This window comes from Chelonia mydas, chromosome 5 (assembly GCF_015237465.2).
Source record: "Chelonia mydas isolate rCheMyd1 chromosome 5, rCheMyd1.pri.v2, whole genome shotgun sequence".
NCBI lineage: Eukaryota > Metazoa > Chordata > Testudines > Cheloniidae > Chelonia > Chelonia mydas.
This window is the reverse complement of record NC_051245.2, coordinates 87,535,886-87,555,036: the sequence shown is the minus strand read 5'-3', so window position 1 is coordinate 87,555,036 and position 19,151 is coordinate 87,535,886. Positions and strand designations below refer to the sequence as shown.

Genomic DNA, 19,151 nt, shown 5'->3' with positions numbered 1-19,151 from the left:
CTTTTATTTGTTCTTTCTGTATCAAGTAGTGGGGAAAAAGGTCACTAACTTTTCTAAGGGTCATGAACCTTTGTTTCCTTGGTAACTGTTTAGAGTGCTTTAACAGTATTGTCAGCCCTCAAGAGTCAGGCCCTAAAAAATCAAGAGCCTGGCTTAAAAGTAAGGAGTTTATAAAATAATAACAAACACTGGGTTCTTCTCATTTGCCTTGCTGGTTCTGAGCATTTGGGGTTCATATTTTCAAGCTTTTCTTGGCAGCTATGAAGTCCAGAAACCTGCTTTTTTTACACCTCCCTCCCCCCCAAAAAAAGAGAGAGGGGGAAAAAAAAAAAGAAAGAAACCTGAGATTCTTAAGTAATGAAATGGCTGCAGGAGCTGGGGTTTTAAGAACACCACCGAGTATTGTGGGGATTGGCTACACAGGGCTCATAACTGCACTCTTTTCCACACACCATTCTGAACTGGGAAGCAGTGGTCACAAATGTTGGAGAGTGTTAACTTATCAGCCGTGAGAGATGAAGCGGGAGAGCTCCCTCTCCCCCACCCTTCTTAGAAGACACCTCTAGGTAAGACTGATTGAGGGAGTGATGTTGGAAGGAAGGTCTATCTCTGGGCCTATTTGGGGGAGGGGAGTTATGTGGGAAGGTCGGGTCCTCAGCTCTCTTGGTGGGTAGTTCTTTTTCTGTATGGCTAGTTCAGATAAGCTTCAAGGCTTTCAGAAGCTTATCTGAAATGAACTCTATGTCTTGAGGCTCTCCATCACTAGATTTATATGCTATTTCCAGTGAGGAGGCTGGTTTACCGTATGCTCTTACACAAAGTCTAGCTGTGGTAAGAGTGGTTTCATTGTGTGAGCTTTGGAGCCATTACAATTATTGTTGTTGGTTTATGTATCATGGTGGCTGGAATGACTGTCTAAGGAGCAGTAGAGAAAGTCTTTTGTATATGTTGTGGTTTTAACATTCATACTGTGTGTTTTCAGATGGAGGGGCAGTGGAACAAATAAAACATTTTGAATAAACACAGTGGCTTTGAACACTGATAATTACCACAGCCTGAGACCTTCTCTGGGTAATTAATGCTGAAATGGGGCATCAGCTCTTCTCCTTGCAGCTGGTTATTAATCCTAGAACTTCCCTGGGCTATGTTTCTTGCTTAAAGTCCATGAACTAAATGCAGTGCAGGTGGCCTCAGAATGACAGGCAGGTGCTGCTGAGTCATGAATGATTGTTAAATTACACAAGACAGATTTCTAAATGCTGCTGCTTCTCTCCCTGGTGTGAATTCATATTCCATCAGTTAGTTTTAGTCACAAGATTGAAAGCAAATTGACAAATCTAGATGATGAACTCTTTAAATCTTTTACTAGGCATTACTTTCAGTTATAAGGGATTTCTGAAAAAAAGACTTTCAATGGGGAGAGCTTTTAGAATGATACTGCCTGCGTTGGAACAACTCCTGGGCAGCACAGGTAAAGGGTTCTACCAAAATTTATTACAGAAATGCAATTATTATAACCACAGGTCCTGTTTGAGTTCCCTTTATGCATTCCTGCTGTTCCTATGTTGAAGTGTTTCAGGCTGTGCTAAAGTAACATCACAAATTACTCTTCCAGCACAAGTGCACAATGTTGGTTGAGAGGTGCTCTTGGTACAGGTGGTAAGACTTCCAAGCTACAGATATGACAGTGCTACTAATTTGGCAGGAGATAATCAGCTGATAGTGATCTCTCTATTATCATAGAATCATATCATAGAATATCAGGGTTGGAAGGGACCTCAGGAGGTCATCTAGTCCAACCCCCTGCTCAAAGCAGGACCAATCCCCAATTTTTGCCCCACATCCCTAAATGGCCCCCTCAAGGATTGAACTCACAACCCTGGGTTTAGCAGGCCAATGCTCAAACCACTGAGCTATTATTGTTCTTTGCATCTTGAAAACAATTTGTATACATTAATTAGAGCTCATAACAACCTGCAATATAGCTAAACAGGGCAAACCAAAGCAGAGGAGACATGTGATTTCCCCATGGTCCTACAGAAAATCAGGGCTTGTCTACACTTAAAATGTTACAGTGGCACAGTTGTACTGCTGCAGCGTTTCAGTGGAGATGCTACCTATGCTGTTGGGAGGGATTCTCCTATTGGCATAGGTGATCCACCTTCCCAAGAGCAGTAGCGAGGTAGACAGAAGAATTTTTCTGTCCACCTAGTGCTACCTGCATAGCGATTTAGGTAGGCTTAACTACACTGCTTAGGGGTGCGGATTTTTCACACGGATTTTTCACACCCCTAACCAACGTAGTTAAACCAATCTAATTTTCTAGTGTAGACAGGGCTTGAGGGAACCTTTGGTTCCTGCCTCTTGAGTTGTGTTTACAGACCATTAGACCACATTTCTCATGAAATATAGCACTGTATTTCAAAAGAAGCTCTGATTGTTCCCTAAGGTGCAGACAGGCAACTCCAAAGCACTTCAGTAGGAGTTTGATTTAGCATTTGTCTCAACTGAGATCAGATCCACATTGTGCTAGGTACTGTACAAACAGGGAGAGAGTACCTGCATCAGAGTCTGCAATCAAAACAGACAAGCCAGACAAAGGGTAGGAGGAGAAACAGGCACAAAGATGTAAAGCAATTTGCTGCCGGTGACGCAGCAGGCTACTAGGTTCTTTTAAAAGTATCACTTTAATAGGATTTTTACCTAAAAACCGCTGACTTTCTCTCTTCTACAGTTTAAATTTTATGTAAAGTCTAGTTTGCAAAGTGGCCCATTTCCTTTCATTTAACATTTCTGCAGTAATTTCATTTTAGCAACTCTCTCTTACGTTGAGGTAGCAAATAGTGGGAGGTTAAAAGCCAAAGGAAACAGTCAAGGCAGGAACAAAACAGGAAACCAAAGAATTAAAAGGGCAAAATGTTGATAGAATGACTCTAAACTAGGTGCACAAGGTGAATGGAGCATGTTTGTGTTCATCCTGGAGTTAGGTTTTTTAAAAACATGTGACATACAGAGCAATCAGGACCTCCATTTCAGTATGAGATAAACTGACTTCTCTCTTTCCAGGGCATGTGCTGACAGTTCATTTGAGTTTAACAATGAATCAGTGAGACACACACAATCCTGCCCCGGGATGGGATTAGGCCTGCTGAGTGCATTCTTCCCCAAACAGGCACATAACTGAATGAGTAATTGAGTGGGTATTTTATCTCCACCAAAGAGCCTTCTGTTCAAGTGATAAACTGTTCCACTGGTGAGCTGCAAGGAGCTGACAAGAACATTTAGGTTTAGCTTCACTTAATATTGTGTAGACTTGAATTTTCATGGACTCCATCTAGTTTGAGCCTGTTCACACCCTCGTTATGTTTATTAATCATTTTGACAAATTGTGCCGAATAGGCAGAGCTAGCAAAAGAGTTCCAGGAAACAGTCTTGTCTCAAAAGAAATGTGAAACAAAACTTTGCTAAATTTGGGCCAGATTGTCCCCTTCTCTGGGAGAAATCCCATAGCAGGGGGTCTCGGAGGGAGGAAATCTTCCTGGGCCTCTCTACAGGACCATAACAGACCTGGTTTAAGGTAGCCTGATCTGTTTTTACTGAAACCAGGCTTCCTTAAAACAGGTAAACATTATGGGTCTAATTGGTTTAGCTGAACCAGTTTTGAAACCAGTTAGAAAATTTCCCCAAAGTAGATGTGCCTTTTGCAGATCCCCCTCATTGTCAGGTAAGGGGACAAGAGTTTCCCCCATCCTGTGGAAAATGCTGTGGATCTTGCCCTGAAATCTGGCAAATCCTTGGGGCTCTGTGAGAGGCCAGAATTATTTGCATGGAGATCCTGTGGCTCTGTTTTAGCTATGGCCTCTGGTATGTCTACACTTACACTAAAAGAAAAGGAGTACTTGTGGCACCTTAGAGACTAACAAATTTATTTGAGCATAAGCTTTCGTGAACTACATCTCACTTCATTGGATACACTAAGCAAGGCTTTGACTCAGGTTTGAGCCCAAGCCCCACTTCCAACCACACAGAAATCCGTCTGACTCGGGTCAGCAAGCACGCAGAACCCGGACCCTGGGATAGTGCAGTATGGATGTGTTAGCATGGCTTTGAGACCCAGATCCAGCAATCCTATACCCAGGTTTACAATGCAGTGTGGATGTTCAAGTGCGGGCTTGTAAACATTGAGTCCACAAGCCTAGGGTTTATAATGCAATACAGACATTCCCTGGAGTCCATTGCTGGCTATCTGGCCATGGCTATCCCCAGGGAAATCAATGAAAAATATAACACAGCCCAGGGCTCCAGTGGGGTTGCATCAGGGTATATTTCTAAACCCAATGTTCTAAAATGTGCCTCCACTTCAGTAGTTTTTTCTTCAAATCCTAACCCGATTACGTTTGACTAATAGTGCCAGCATTTAAATGCTTCCAACTAGGCTTTGACTTTAACGGCTCACTGAAATGAATAGGCTGATAGATAGTAATGTTTGTTCTCTGCTACTGCTGTTGTCCAGCTGAAGACAGTTTTCTGCAGAGCTGGGATAAACAGCAGCAGTGTGTGAATAGACTGTGAAGGTTTCTGGCAGCAAAATTGTCTGAGAATCTCATGTTTCTCAAATAGAACCCACATCTTCTGATTCCTAGTCCTGTGATTTAGCCACAAGATAATCCTTCCCTTGCTGGAGAAGTATTATCCACTCAGAGAAATTTGCTCTCTTTTGCTTAATCAGGGGTATTTTCAGATTCTCAAATATCAAAGTGTTCAAATAGTTTTCTTGTTTTACTCCTGAAATAGGTTCTAACATGTACTGAAATTCTCTCTTCGAATTAAGTTGGACAACAGTAAAAAAGCAGCTTAAAAAAACAAACCAACCACACATCGGATCCCAGCTACAATATAACAAATCTTGATTTTTGCATGTTGTTCCCAAAACTATAGCAGATATTTGTTGCAGCTGGACTCTGTTTTCTAAATATATTAAATTTAAAAGGACAAAGAAATATAGCAATAGGGATAAATGTACAAGTGCATCTTCAAGTAAATGTCTTAACTGTAGACATTTTCTGAGTTTGTTACTTGAAGCTGGTAGTTGCAAGTGTCAAAGCTTTACCTATTGTGTCATGTTGATAGGTGAGTGAGCTGGAATACAATGCTTCTGTTTGCTGAAAAAGCTTGATCGCTTGACAGTGCCAAATGGACAGAGCTAACAAATATGATCAGCAAAAAAAGTGTTTACTGTATATAACAAATGGGTTTCCAATTTTTCCTGGCAGCCTTGAATAAGGCTGCATGTCCCTATTTGATTGGGTTTCAATTGCTAAATGTGGTCTCTCTGACGCTTTATTTATAAAGACCATGTCTGAGTTTCCTCAGCTGTCTGATGCACTCTCACATCCTGGCAACCAGCCATGGATAAGAGGTTGTGGCCCAGTGATATCAGGACTCTTGTGGAGTTACATGCAACACAGACTACCTGCATTCTCAGACCTGATCTACCCTTTAATTTTAGATTGACCTAGCTAAGTTGCTCAGGGATGTGAAAAATTCACTCCGTGGGTGATGTAGTTAAGCTGACCTAACCTCTGGTGTAGACACTGCAAGGTCAACAAAAGAGTTCTTCCACTGACCTAGATACCACTGCTTGGAGAGGTGGATTTACTACACTGATGGAAAAACACCTAGCAGTGTAGAAAGCATCTACAATACGGCTCTACAGCAGCTCGACTGCAGCACTGTAGACGTTGTCTCAGCCAGAGTGCATGGTTTGTGTTCTCTCAAAATAACTCTCAGGACAACGTCTGAATTTGTATTTTGTTAGAAAGGGATACTTTCAATTCCAAACTCAAATCTGACGTGTTGTTGACCTACGTACCCAGTGGTTTAAGAAGGATCTTGTCTCCCAGCTCATTGTTTAGAGGAGATTCCTGCGAGAGTAAAGAATGGATCCCTGTTGCTCCAGCATCCCAAATCTGCACACTCCTCCTTCCATCCTGTCCCCTGCAGCAGTGAGGACATGGTATGGCGATACCCCTCAGTTTATCCCTAGGTCCCACTATTGTCACTGATAATTCTCTTGGTCTCGTGTGCCCATGCTTCAGAAATAGTCTGTTATTTACAAGTCCTTTAGTTTTCTATCTCTGGGATCTATGCATGTGGCATAACCTAATCAGCCAGTATTTTTGACTTTTTGAATCTACCTCAGAACAATTTCACCAGCTGAAGCTTTGTCTGCATTGGGAATCTGCCCTGGTTCCAGCAACTGATGGCTAGTCACCAATGTAGAGGAAGGAGAGTTCAGTAATAAGGGTGCTAACAACTGGCCTCCAAGGCTTAATTTCTAATTTTTAATCTAAATTCCCCATCTCAGTTTAATCTCAGTTCCCCAAAATAGGGATAATAACACTTCCCTATCTAGTGGGATGTTGTGATGATGGACATATTAAAGACTGTGAAGTGCTAAGGTACTAGAGTAACAAGGAACATATAAAAACTAGAGAGAGAGAGTAGCTGCACCAGTTCAAATCCTAAATGTAGACAAGGAAAGCAAGAATTTACACCAGTGAAAATCAGAGGTTTGTTTTTTTTATCTACACATGGGATTTGCATTAGTGCAGCTACCAGTTGTTGAATTGGGGCAAATCCCAAATACAGACAAGGTCTCAATCTCTGTCTGTTACCAGTTAAACAATAATCCACAAATTGTGGGCTTTATCACCTAATAATTGCTACAAGACTGGAAGTTAAGAGCTTATAAAGTCCATTGTCCAGCATTGGATCCTCCAGTGGAAGAAGCTGGTAGCATGAATATGGTATGTGGCAAAGAATTTAGAGAAGTTAAGATGTGATCTGCACAGTTTTTGTAACAATTTAACTATATTGGTAAATCAGTGCAACCCCAAGTATGAATTCAGTTATACTGGTATGAAGGTGCTTATATCAGTAGAGTTTATTTGGGTATATCAATATAAGCACCTGTACACTGGTATAATTGAATTTGCACTAGCAGGCTGTACTGTGATATTATATTGGTTTCTAACCCAATATAGTTAAATCAGTACACACAGTTTTTGTACTTGCAGTTGTTTTTGTTTCTTTTGTTTAATTTTATTTTTTAAAACTGCAAGAGAATAATTCAGCAGGCGAAGAAGACAGCTAGATGTTCCAATGCAATGACGAATAGAGCTTTTTACATAAGTCAGTGCTCGCTGGAAATGGAAGCCAATTTGGCTAGTGAGATTTCATAGTATTCCAGTGAATAACAATGTTCTAAATTAGTGTATAATTACATTATAAATCTAATATGCTTCACCTTAAGGCCGCCTTGGTTATAACCTTAATGCTGTCATGGCGATTTCTCAGTTCTCTCTGGCTACTTGCCCCTCTTATATCTCATAGAATTAAACACTGCTTAGGGTGCTCCAGAGTTGGTGGTGAGGAGGGGGAAGGCAGATAAGGAAGAGAAGTTGGAGCAACCAAGTACATGGTATAGATGTTGAGCCAAGGTTGTTTCCACTGCAATAGTAGAAGACGACTCAATGGTATTAAAAAAAGGGGCGGGGGGGGGGGCAGAGTGGAGTCTTTGTTTTAAAATGCAGCTTTCAGCTGCAGCAGTAACAAGGTAACAGTCCTGAAATGTGGTAAGACTAGGGATGTGAATGTGTCTGTTTTCTACAGACCCCTTTTCTCCTCTACTTTTGTTATATAGCTACTTTTGTTGAATATAGTATAGCTTTGAAGGTTACAGTTATAAAGAGGATCAATTGCACTTCTAGCTGAAGTGACAGTGGCTTACGTAATTAAAGTGGTTAAAACATTTCCATTCTAAATCTCATTTTTCAAGCCCTAGATTCTAGCCAAAGGGAAATTGTTCATAGTTCCAGGATAAACAGTTAAGCCATCTTTGAGAAAAAAGGCCAGCCCCAAAATAATACTTTTCCCACTAGAAAACATTTTTGTAACGTTTTTCAAACAGTCCCAGTGTTGAAGTGTGTGGCAATAGAAAATTCAAATTTGGCATTGAAATGGTCCATAAGATGGAGAGAGACCTTTCAATGTCCTGATGAAAATACATTTTGATTTGGCTGAGATCTGAGGATCTGAAAATTGCAGCTTATAGAGGCATAGTAGCACCATCAAACAATCACAGGCAGTTTTAATAATTGTCTCCCTTCATGTTGAATAGAAGATGTGCATAGCTTGTTTAGGACTGACGAAAAAGGATGAATCCTGCCTTAGTAACTGTTCTCATCTGGAATGCAGGGGGGAGGCATCTATAGCTGCTGTCCTCTGGATTTTTGTGTTGTAGGGTGATACTGCACCTTAAAGTAATTGAGCAGTAGATGAGCTAGGGCTGATAGCTGCTTATTAATTGAGTCTGTGAACTAAACATAGGCGTGGGAAGTAGGGGTGTGCTGCAGCACCCCCAGGTTTTGTGCCCAGGGTCCCAGCCGCTGGCCCCGCGCACCTGCCACCTGGGGTCCCGGCCCCATGCCCCTGTCGCCCAGGGTCCCGGCTGCCAGCCCTGCTACTGCCTGGGGGCTCGCTGCCGGCCCAGGGTCCCGCTCAGCCATGGCGTCCTGGCCGCCAGCTCTGCATGCGGGGTCCCAGCCACTGGGAGCCCGGGGGCTCCACTGTCGTCTCCAGGGTCTCGCCTGGCTGCTGGCCCTGCATCCATGATCCTGGATGCCTTATCCCTGTTGACATCTCCCACACACACACTCTCCCAGAGCCATGGTCCTACTCCTGGCCCCAGCTCTAGGGAGCAGTGAGGGGTGTGGACAGTGGTAAGAGGGGTGCAGCTCATCATCCCCACTCCAAAAAGTGTTCCAGTGCCACTGGAACTAAACCCATGTTGGGTCCACGGATCATTTTTGTGGATTGCAGATCAGATGTGGATACAAATTTTGTATCCATGCAGGGCTCTCTATTTAAGAGTAATAGCTCGTGCCACTTTACAAATGGAGGTATTACATTTACTTTACTCATGCACATGTAAGTGAACTCGTTGAGTATAACTTTCCACTTGCAATGGTCTAAATGTGGACAAAAAGTCAAAATGAGGGATGAGAAGAAAAAGGTAGATCCAGACTCTTAAGATGAAATGTAGTACAGTCAGTGTCATGATAATACATGTGCAAGGCAATAATTTACGTTGATACACATGAGACGGGCACCTGGATATCAAGGTGATGGATGTACTAGAATTAGCTGGGATAGATAAAGACCACGCCAGGTATGGCTGGAGGGGTAAAAGTAAGTATAAATCTGACATGAGAAATCTTTCATAAAGAAGGAGAGTTGAGATGTTGCAGTTGCTGTGTAGTAATAGCTTGTGTGAAATTACATGGGACTCTGGACAGAAGGGAAGTGGAAATGATTTCAAGCACCATATCAAGCATTCTTCCATTCCCAAGGAAAGTTAATTCAATTTTAATATTTAATAATTACCCAAGGCAAATATTATTTGGAACATAAACACACTCAGATCACAAGACTAGTGGTAGTATGAGGACTGACAAAATAATAATTGTCTCCAACGAAACCTCCAACAGATACACCATCTCTAAATGAAATCTTGAATGTTGACATAAAAATGCTTTGTCTCAAAGAATGCCAGCCACTGCATTATCAGACACCTCGCTTAGATCAAATAGAGTGTAACCCAAACAATTCACTTCCTTTGTTAGTATTAAGCAAGTAGCTACTGTTAGTCTTAAAATTAGGACTTTGCTTTTACTCTTGTACTACAGAAATTGAGACTAACAAATTTTTGCACTTGTATTCCAGGGGAATTAAAACCTTCAGGAACAGTCTTCACTATTTCTATTTGTCAGTGAAAGGGGGAACTAATATCCCAGAAACCAAAGTCTTCTGATTGCTTCTCTTTCTGGAAAGTAATGTAGCAGGTGCGGGAGGAACATCTGGTGTGTGAATGCCATTAGCTGCTTTTCTGGTGTTTCTGCACACAAGCGAGGTATTCCTGCACATCATCCGGGGAACCAAGAATCAATGGCACTCTCTGGTGAATAGACTCAGGCTTCACATCCAGCACTGGCTCAGTCCCTGTGGTAGCCATCCCACCAGCCTGCTCAATGATAAAAGCCATGGGGTTGCACTCATAAAGAAGCCGGAGCTGTAAGAAAAGACAAAACACAGGACTATTTGGGGGGAAATAACAACAAAGCGCTTCTCAGAACTTAAAACTGTTGACCTTCCCTTTGTGATCTTGGCAAGCTTCTGCAAATCGCCCACTAGAGAATCTACCACAGTTCCACTGGGGTTAGCAATGATGGGAGCTCTGGTGTAGACCATCTGCCAGTGTTTTAACCACTGTGTTCTTCAACTCTGTCTCTTTTACAGCCTCTCTTTATTCAACCTTCTTTCAGGGTTTCTTTAACAATAACGTCCCCACTATAAGTATCATATTGTGTCATGTTCCCATCTCCCATTGTGAGATTTTTAAAACTTTCTCTTCTGGCTTCCATTGCAGCTTCTGCAGAAGCTGTAGAAGAATGCAGTGACATTGCACTGAAGTATCAATATTCCAGTGGAATTTTAGCATTTCAGAGCTCAGGTATACTGTAGGTGGGACAGCACTGGCAATAGGTTTCGCCTGACTAACCAGGTTCTTGAGGCTGCAAGCTGCAGTGAAGTGGTTGAACTAGCAAAGGTGACTCCTTCCCACAGGCCTTGTTTGTTATCTTGAAGCTTGGACAGTTTTGTTTGCTCAGGATATTTTGGAGTCTGAAACCTGATGCTGACATTCTCAAGTTTCAGGAGTTGACTGTACAACTGTGGCTAAACCTGTTACAGTGAGCGGAGTTCATGCAGACACTAACTCAATTTTTCCAAGTAACTATGGTTATTTTAGAAACGTATTTTCAGTTTAGTGTGAGGGGAATTAGGCCCCCAATACCTATTAATGTTAACAGAAATTTCAGCCTAGATTTTCAGACATCATCATAAAAATGTTCCAGTTTGAAAGCAAATACATTTGGGCCATGTCAAAAAACTCCAAGGTGCTGGAACTAGGGGGATGGGGATGTGGCAGCGCCCCCTGGCTTGAAGTGGTTTCCATCATATACAGGGTTTACAGTTTGGTTCAATGGCACTCAGTACCCCCACTATAAAAATTGTTCCAACGCCGCTGAAAAAACTACAGTATGTAAAGGGGAATGAAAGGCTGGTGATTTAACAAGTTTCAGTTAATGGACTTGGTTTTGGGGGATCTGCTTGGATAAAACACTTATTTCTTCCTTCTGTGCCTCAGGTCTCCATCTGCAGACTAGAGATAATAATACTTTCGTATCTTACAGGCTTGTTAGGTATTGAGCCTATACAAATGTAAAGCACCCTCCCGAAAACATAATGTGCTCTGGGGAAATCGAGGTGTGTAATGGAATGCAATCAACCATGTAATAATTTCTGTGATCACCCTGTTTGCAGTAAAACCAGGGATTTCATACACCTAAGCAATGTACATAACATTAACTTTATTTCTGACTTATATTTAAAGTTTGTTTAAATGCCACTCTAAGTACCCAATGTCCAGCTAACAAGTAACTTGGGGCAATGGCCTTTGTATTTTCTTTATGGCACGGTCAATTTGAAAAAGAAAACCTGCCACAAAGCAGCAGTGGAGTCACTGCAGAATCATGTGGGGTTTGTCACTGCTTTGGTGTGACTGTAAACCTTAAGAATGCCATCCATCCGCCTCAACAGGTGGAAAACTAGATGGGACCAGCAGTGATTGGGATAGAACCAGTAGAAAGGGGAAGGAGAGCAGGCATTAGCTGGGGGAGGGGGGGGGATGCAGGGGTGCCCCCCCCCCCCCCGAGTCTCTATTAATTCATTAGCCAACCAGGAGAGGAAGGGAACTGATTGGTCCTTTGCTCTCCCCTTTCATTAATATTAAATCCCAGGCCAGGCCAGGCCTTGAGGAGCCTCTTTTTGCTCTATTTCAGAAACCCCTGCCACCTCCACCCTCTGTAGCCTTAGTTTAGGAGCTGTGTTTTACAGATACTACAGGTCTGACCAATCACCTGTTTTGGAGTCAAAAAGGAATTTTTTCTTCCCATTGTGGCCAAATTGTCATAGTCCAGTTTGGGGGGTTTTGTTTTTGTTTTGCCTTCCTCACAGCATCCTGGAGGCACAGTTAGGCTAAATAGGAATAGGATTTAGTAATCTGTGGTAGTATTTGGTAGGGATGTTAGTTTATTGCAACTTGTGGCTGGTTTCTAGTGTAATTAAAAGGAACGGTTCTGGGAATTTGCTGATGGGCCTTGTGCTCATGGGATAGACTAGGACCCTGTGTCCTACACAGGCTAAAGTCCTCCCGTTTTGGTACCCTCTGTCGCCCTCACAAGGGGCTGGGGGTGGTGGGTGGTAGGATTCAGAAGAGGAAGCTGAGTCTACCCTGAGTGTCGGGTTATATGGCAGAGGCTTTAACCTCGCACTGGAATTACGTACAGGCAGTTAAGTAAGAGCCTGGGTGACAGGGCAGATAGTGCCCCTCCCCTGTGTTGGGTTTAATAAAGTTGTGGTCTGCTGCCTAAAATCCATCCGTGTGTCTGTCCTCATTCACCACCATGTCCAGGTCAAAAGCATACTTCTTGCTTTTGTTCGAAAAGCTGACCTCATCCAAGCCTCCCTCCTTTGAATGAACTAACGTTCTCTAATTCATTAGAGCATTGTCAACATCAGATCCAAAAAAAAAATTTGGTTAACATTTCCAGTTTAAAAACAGCATCTTCAAATAGGTTGATACTGTTTGTTTCAATATGAGAGACAAATATTAACTCTCATTGTATATATTGAGCACTTTACACTCTTGTTTTTATTTTGACCTGTAGGGAGTGGCCTTTGTGCTATACTAGCCTGTTCATTTAGCATGCCCATCATGCACTTCAGCTCCAAAATCCATGGCGCAAATCCATCCCAGGTACAACGCCACAAATTTGCTCTCTCAGCACCCTGCCTATGCATTGGGGATGTTCACGGGGTAAAGGAGGATGACTGGGTAACAGTCGCCATGGTACAGTCTTTCCAACCGGAACAGCTGTGACTTTGGATGAATTGGTCAGTATGTACAAACCTACATGCTGAAGACAACACAAGTCTAGAAAAAGTGGTGGTGATCCTTTACCTCAAATTACAAGCCCTTTTCACTCTTAACTGAAAGTGACAGCCCCTTAATTTTTTTTATAGTATAGCCATTAAAAGCAACCTCCCCTGCCCCCCCAGTATTAAAAACCGAAATCTTGGAAGCTGACTGAGAAAACAGTGCCTCCAAAATTCTCGTTCCAGCACCTAAATACATCACCTTCACAGTGCACCCAGGCTTCCTGAATGAAAGCCTTGAGCTAATTGTCACCTCTCCCTCTCCTCCATGGCAACACAATCCAAGTCAACCATTAGCTACTAGAGGCTAATTTACATGTGTAAACCCTTTAATTCCATATTTGTTCCTTGCTTTCTCTAAAGCTGTGAAATGAAATCACCTTGAAACTGCTATTGCCTTCCAAAAAGGAGCACAAAGTAAAGATTCAGCATATTTTTTTATAGTATCTGGCACAGCTGTTCAGGTAAAATGAAGACCCCACATACACATACCCTTTGCTCAGAGGTCTAGAGCACAGTATGTATTTCACAATGTATGGTATACGCTGCCTCTCGGTATATGCCTGCCAGTACCTTCAGGATGTCCCTTTTTTCCTGTCTCCTAGCTCATTCACTTCACAGCTGCTTTATATAATTTCCAAATATAAAGACTTAACCTGAAAAAGAAAATCTGTAAAGCTGGTTCTCTCTCACACATGACCACCTCGCAAATTCTGTAATAAATGGCCAGTCCCTGCCAGAAGGCCTTTAACACTCAAACATTCTGAGCAAATCTGCCCCAGGAATCACATTACCTGGAATGGCTTAAAAACCAGTCTTGAAAATCATTACATAATGAGGGGATTCCTGCAGTGCCACCATGGTGAGAACCCAGCTATTTCCCTACTTCCATCAATTCCTCTTTTTCAACAAGGACTTATTGATTGGCCTCTTCAGATGAGTTTTTAGTCCCCTGTCCCAAGGTGGTTTGTATAGTTGGACAGATTATAATCATCATGATGACAGCTTGGCTAATTCTGTGGGACAAAATATATTTGTCCACACCGGTCAAGGAAACAGTGCTTTCTAGCTCAGCTATATTTAAACATGATTTCTGGTAGCACAGTGTTATTCAGTGAGGACAAGGCCGCGGAGTCAGTATAGCAGACCCAGTCTATGTACTATGAGCCTCAGGCCTTGTCTACATGGTGGTGTAATGTGCTTTATGGGGGGTGTGATATCTAAAAGGCACTAATATGTTGCACATTAATTGGTCTGTGTGGATATTGGTGGTCCATACTAGATTCCCTAGTGCTTTTTAATGTAGTACTATTTCAAATAGCAGTACATGAAGGTGAATCAGCAGAATCTATATGGACCAATTAATGTGCAAGAGGTTAGTGTGCTTTACAAGTTCCACCCCTGCCATTACTCCAGCTTGTAGACAAGTCCTAAGTCCTACACTATTTTGAATACTTTCCCAGGGGAGCCATTGTGATGTTTCACTCTAGTGGTTGGCTCCAGTTACTATAACTGCTTGATCCTCACTACCAAGTAAAAAAACTATTTTTAGGTCAAATGGTAGAGGCCTGTGTGTTCAGTGCTGTGTTCCAGGTTCAATCCTCATTGGAGACTGTGAATCAAAAGTTGGCTCCACTGAAGGATGTGTGCATAGTTTGTAACACGATTGGTTTGAAAACACAAAAATAAGTGGGATGACTCTGAAAAGTCAGAAGTATGTTATATGGGACCATTGTTGAGTTGGGCCAAATCTAATTTGTAAAAACTTTGACCTTAGTGTCCCTTAATATACTCCCAAACCAGCTCAAGAAAAGCTATATTTAAGCCATTGTGCATAAATTAGAACCATTCTGACACACTCTGGAAAAACAGTGGTATTAGGTACAGTAAGTTCAGAAGACAAACAGTTTACCTTTCCCTTAGGACTCTTCTGGTTAGCTGGGTACATGAATATCCCACCATACATCAGGGTGCGATGAACATCAGCCACCATCGAGCCCACATATCTAGAGCCATAGGGTGCACTGCCATCCTGTAAAACAGATGGAGACTTTGAAGCTAAAGCTGTTATATCTGCCAAGCTGGGTAGCTGGCAAAACTGCAATGTATCATTGCCCTCTTCATTTTGTTACAAGGCAGAAATCAAAATTCCTGACCACCTATGGGACACTCTAAATGTTGGCAAGCCTACAGTTTGACACACCCTTTCTCAAAAGGATAGTCTCTTGTAAAATGTAATAATGTCCATGCAACCCCAAAGTAGCTGCAGCAGTTTTTAAACTCTCCCTGGGTAGTATGAGCCACTCATGGTAACTTTGTGGCATCACACGTGTGTGCAATTTGAGTACATGAGAACCTCATGCCATCTTTCCACTTTCCCTGCTTGCTCTGTCTTGAGAGCCAACATGGACTGAGACTGGTGATAACCTTGCTTCCTCATGTGATCAGAAAAATGGGTGTAGTTAGGTGCTTCCAAGGATGGAGATTCAGGAAGAGCAGAGCAAGGGGGATCTATCCTTCTGCTACACCCTAAGGATTCTTCTTGTTTTGCTCCCAAATAGGTGCTATGATTTTAGGATTGTTGCAGACTTATTCTGGAGATTAGTTGAGAAACTGAGGATTATTTGAGAGTATGGTTTTGTTTGCTTTTAGCTTTTTGGAAGGCAGTTTATCACAGAAAATGTCATTTTTGGGAGAGAAGTAAGAAAATGTATGCCTATCAAACTTGACAGTGCCTATTTAAAATCTGGGGGACATGTGCTCCCCCAGTGCATCACCTCTGATCCCCGCCTCTATCAGTATACACCTTCCAACTTCTGCAAGAAATGAGGCAGGGGTTTTACAGACAAATCTCCTTCATTGCACAATCCTTATTCATCCCCAGAGCCAGGTCCATCCTGTGTACTGAATGGGGTAAGTGGTCCTGTTGTTAAAAATAGTACGTGATCAAGTAATTTAAAGACTATATCACAATCCATAAGCACCAGGGAGCCAAATTCTGCACAGGCAGCCTTAAAAGAATAGGAAATGCCAGGATTCTATTCTAACTTTTGGGTGCTTGACTTTGCAACCTTAATAATGTCCTTTTTAAGAAGAAGAAATTTTTGTGTATTAGGACATAGAGGACCACATTCCACTAGTGTGTTTGAGTTATCTGAGTTATGTGATGATCATAAGTACAGTATATGGGAATAGGAAGGACAGCTGGGAATTCTGCTTCCTCTATCAGGGTTTGGTTGTTTCCTACCATGATAGAAACATAACTGATACAGACGCAGCTGAAAGCATGATCATGCTACAAATAATAGAAATTGCTTCATTTTAGTGCAGTTGTCATCTGCATCACAAGGACCTGGCAAACAGATAGAAGCAAACCTTTTGACTTCCCTTTAGGAAAAAGACACTAGCAGGTGTACATTCAGTGTTCACTTTAGTTTTCAAGTTTTACTTCTTGTTTGATCCCTTATGATACAGCCTGCCATTCTCACAGCTGCAGTTGAATATCTCGTATATTTCTCTTTCAGATGAGAAAGCTAATGTATGCTGCATGATGGCTGGAACAATGCCCAGATTTCCCTCTCAGACAAAGATAACAGAGACATGAATGCCAGTGAAATAAATTTTTTCCTTTGACTAGACTCTCAGAAATGCCTAGTTTGTATGTGCACCTGGAGAGCATTTGATATTGGCTCAGTGGGTCCTAATGAGAGGGAGAGATTTCCAAGATTCCAGCAGCATATGCATGACCACTGAGTACCCCCCTTCCCCCACCCCCCCAAACTGCTTCGATATTTTCAACAGTGGGGTGGCGGAAGCAGGCATCCGTGCATGCCAGCCTCACACTCGGTGCAGCCCACAGTATGTATTACAAGAGGCAGCAGTGCTGGCTACTGTGCCTCACAGAAAACTGGATGCCAAGTCCCCCACCCAAACTGCTGCTCTGACATGATGCTGCCATGGGCTGTGAGCCACACCAAGCATCAGACCGTCACTTGCACAGATGCCCACTTCTGCCTCCCCACTGTTGGAAAAACTGTAGTATTAGCTAATTTTTCTATTTCCAAGCAGTCCATGAAATCACGATTTTCACAGGGCCCTATTTACGAGTCTCTTATGCTTAAACCAAATGGATTAAAATGGTTCAAAACATGAAGGTCGTGTAACGTTTTCCCACAGTATTACATCAGCTTTCTCCTCAACCTCTGTTCATCTATTCATCTGTGTGGCACCTGTTTTCTTCTACAGAGGTATTGTTAGATGCACGGCTAGAAAGTAGATCTCCTAGGAAGGGGGACATAGCTCTGGCTTAAAGTAAAATTTGGTTTCCCTAGCTCTCTTCTATGTACAAAACTTGTTTCCTCCATAACACTGCCCATAGTGGAGGGCATGTTAGAATCAGCCTACTCCTTTACACACACTACAGGAAGCTCTTCAGATGGCAGCTTGCTATTCAAGCTTGAGTAGCAGACAGAGGTTTTGTGATGGTTAACAAGAGATTTAGGTTTACTCTGGACTTTTCCTCCCTCCCTGCATCCCCGCACCGTTGCCATGGAGAGTAGTCACATTCCAGAAGAGAGGGATTGGTCAAGGGCCCTTGCATTTGACTTTGAAGCAAGAAGTGTGCCCTTCTAAAGGAAGGTGAGATGCTGTGGTGGAACTGAAAAGAGAAAAGGGGTAATAGAGATCAATGGGACAGGAAAATGAAAGGTAATTGAAATAATTAGTTAACTAACTTAGTTACTAATATGGCCTAGCAAAGAATAAAAACGTGCACAGAGGCAAATATAATGTCCTTTTTGAAGCAATGTTCTATGTTTCATTTAGGAATCTTTGAGAAACAGTAGACAATTTTTCCTTCAGCCTCCTCCCCTGCCTCCAAACTTGGTATTGCCCAGGACCTTCATTTTTATCTTAGTTTTTGATTTTATATTTGCATTTTGTATCTGCATCTGTATGAGTGCATTTTTTGGCATCTAACTGTCTAATAACCTGATTTGCAGGCTCAGTCAAGTAGCAAGATGTCTAAAAGCCTTTGCATTTATGCCTGAGAAATTGCGCCTACAATTATTTGCATGTGCAACATTGCAGGCTGCTTTTCTGAATTAGGCCCTACATCTTGTTTGCTTCAACTTCAAGCTAATACAGCCTGAAAAGATTGTATGGGCAGAAGCTGCCTGTTTTTTCCGTTATTTTTTTAGGAGGCTCTCTGGAGCCCAAACCCTGCAGCAGGGATGAAGAAAGGCCTCTCTTCGAGTGGAAGTACTGGCACCATAATGGCTTGGGCCTTTCCTGAGGAACTGTTGGTCATGCTGAACTGCCCCTAGGTTTTCTGATGTCAGCTAAATATTCAATAATGACTGGGCTGAAACCTTTTATAGGACCTTCCCCAGAAGATGTGAGTAGTGACTGCATTGACACAGTATTACCTTTTAAAGTTTAAAAAAAAAAACCTGCTGCTAACTAGATGTTTTAGTTTAGAAACATTTCCAGTAGCCATTCTGCAACAATAGCACAGAGCAAGGTCTAACCAATATGTTTTTGTAAATGAGGTTTGAAGTCCTGCAGGATTTATTGAGTTGCATGATAGAACTGTGTGACAAGTTACAGATACTCCACAGAGGTTTTGACAGAGGGCTGGTGAAATGTCATTGGATTGCACTGTTTGATGTTTTTCTCACCCTTTGAAATTTAAACGTATGAAACATAATGATACATGGCGTTCCTGGTTTGTTTGTTTTTGGGTAGCTTTGCTAATTGAACAAACACTTTACACTTTTTTCTGCTGTCAGGTGGCTTTATAAAAAGTAGATTATGTTCTGATCTGGAGGATTGAAGGATTCATATATAAAGAAGCAATTTTCAGGAAGCAAGAAGGCTGTAAACTGGGTTCCACTTCCCTCAAAACTAGACTAAATTCCTCATTTCTGTTTCAAATAAAACCACAAACAGATGCACAGCTTTATAGTACGACATATCTCATAGTAACAACTTCGAGCAATAAAGCAGAGTTCTTGGGCAGACACAGAGCAAAA

At 42.1% G+C, this 19,151-nt stretch overlaps 1 protein-coding gene and 1 long non-coding RNA gene across 2 annotated transcripts in view; one reads left to right on the top strand and one right to left on the bottom strand.

Moving 5' to 3' along the window:
• LOC122465898 lies at positions 1-16,911 on the top strand. The gene is made up of 3 exons (XR_006291033.1): positions 1-566; positions 1,370-1,471; positions 16,644-16,911. It is a non-coding gene; the product is annotated as an uncharacterized LOC122465898 (long non-coding RNA).
• The window catches only part of LOC102934321 (fructose-1,6-bisphosphatase isozyme 2), a 36,294-nt gene continuing 26,550 nt past the window's right edge, over positions 9,408-19,151 (bottom strand). The window contains exons 6-7 of the mRNA XM_007056022.4: positions 15,032-15,151; positions 9,408-10,132 (exon numbers count right to left, since the gene is read on the bottom strand). Coding sequence (XP_007056084.1) covers positions 9,938-10,132; positions 15,032-15,151 — 315 coding nt within the window. The 3' untranslated portion in view covers positions 9,408-9,937. The remainder of the gene's footprint in view (positions 10,133-15,031; positions 15,152-19,151) is intronic.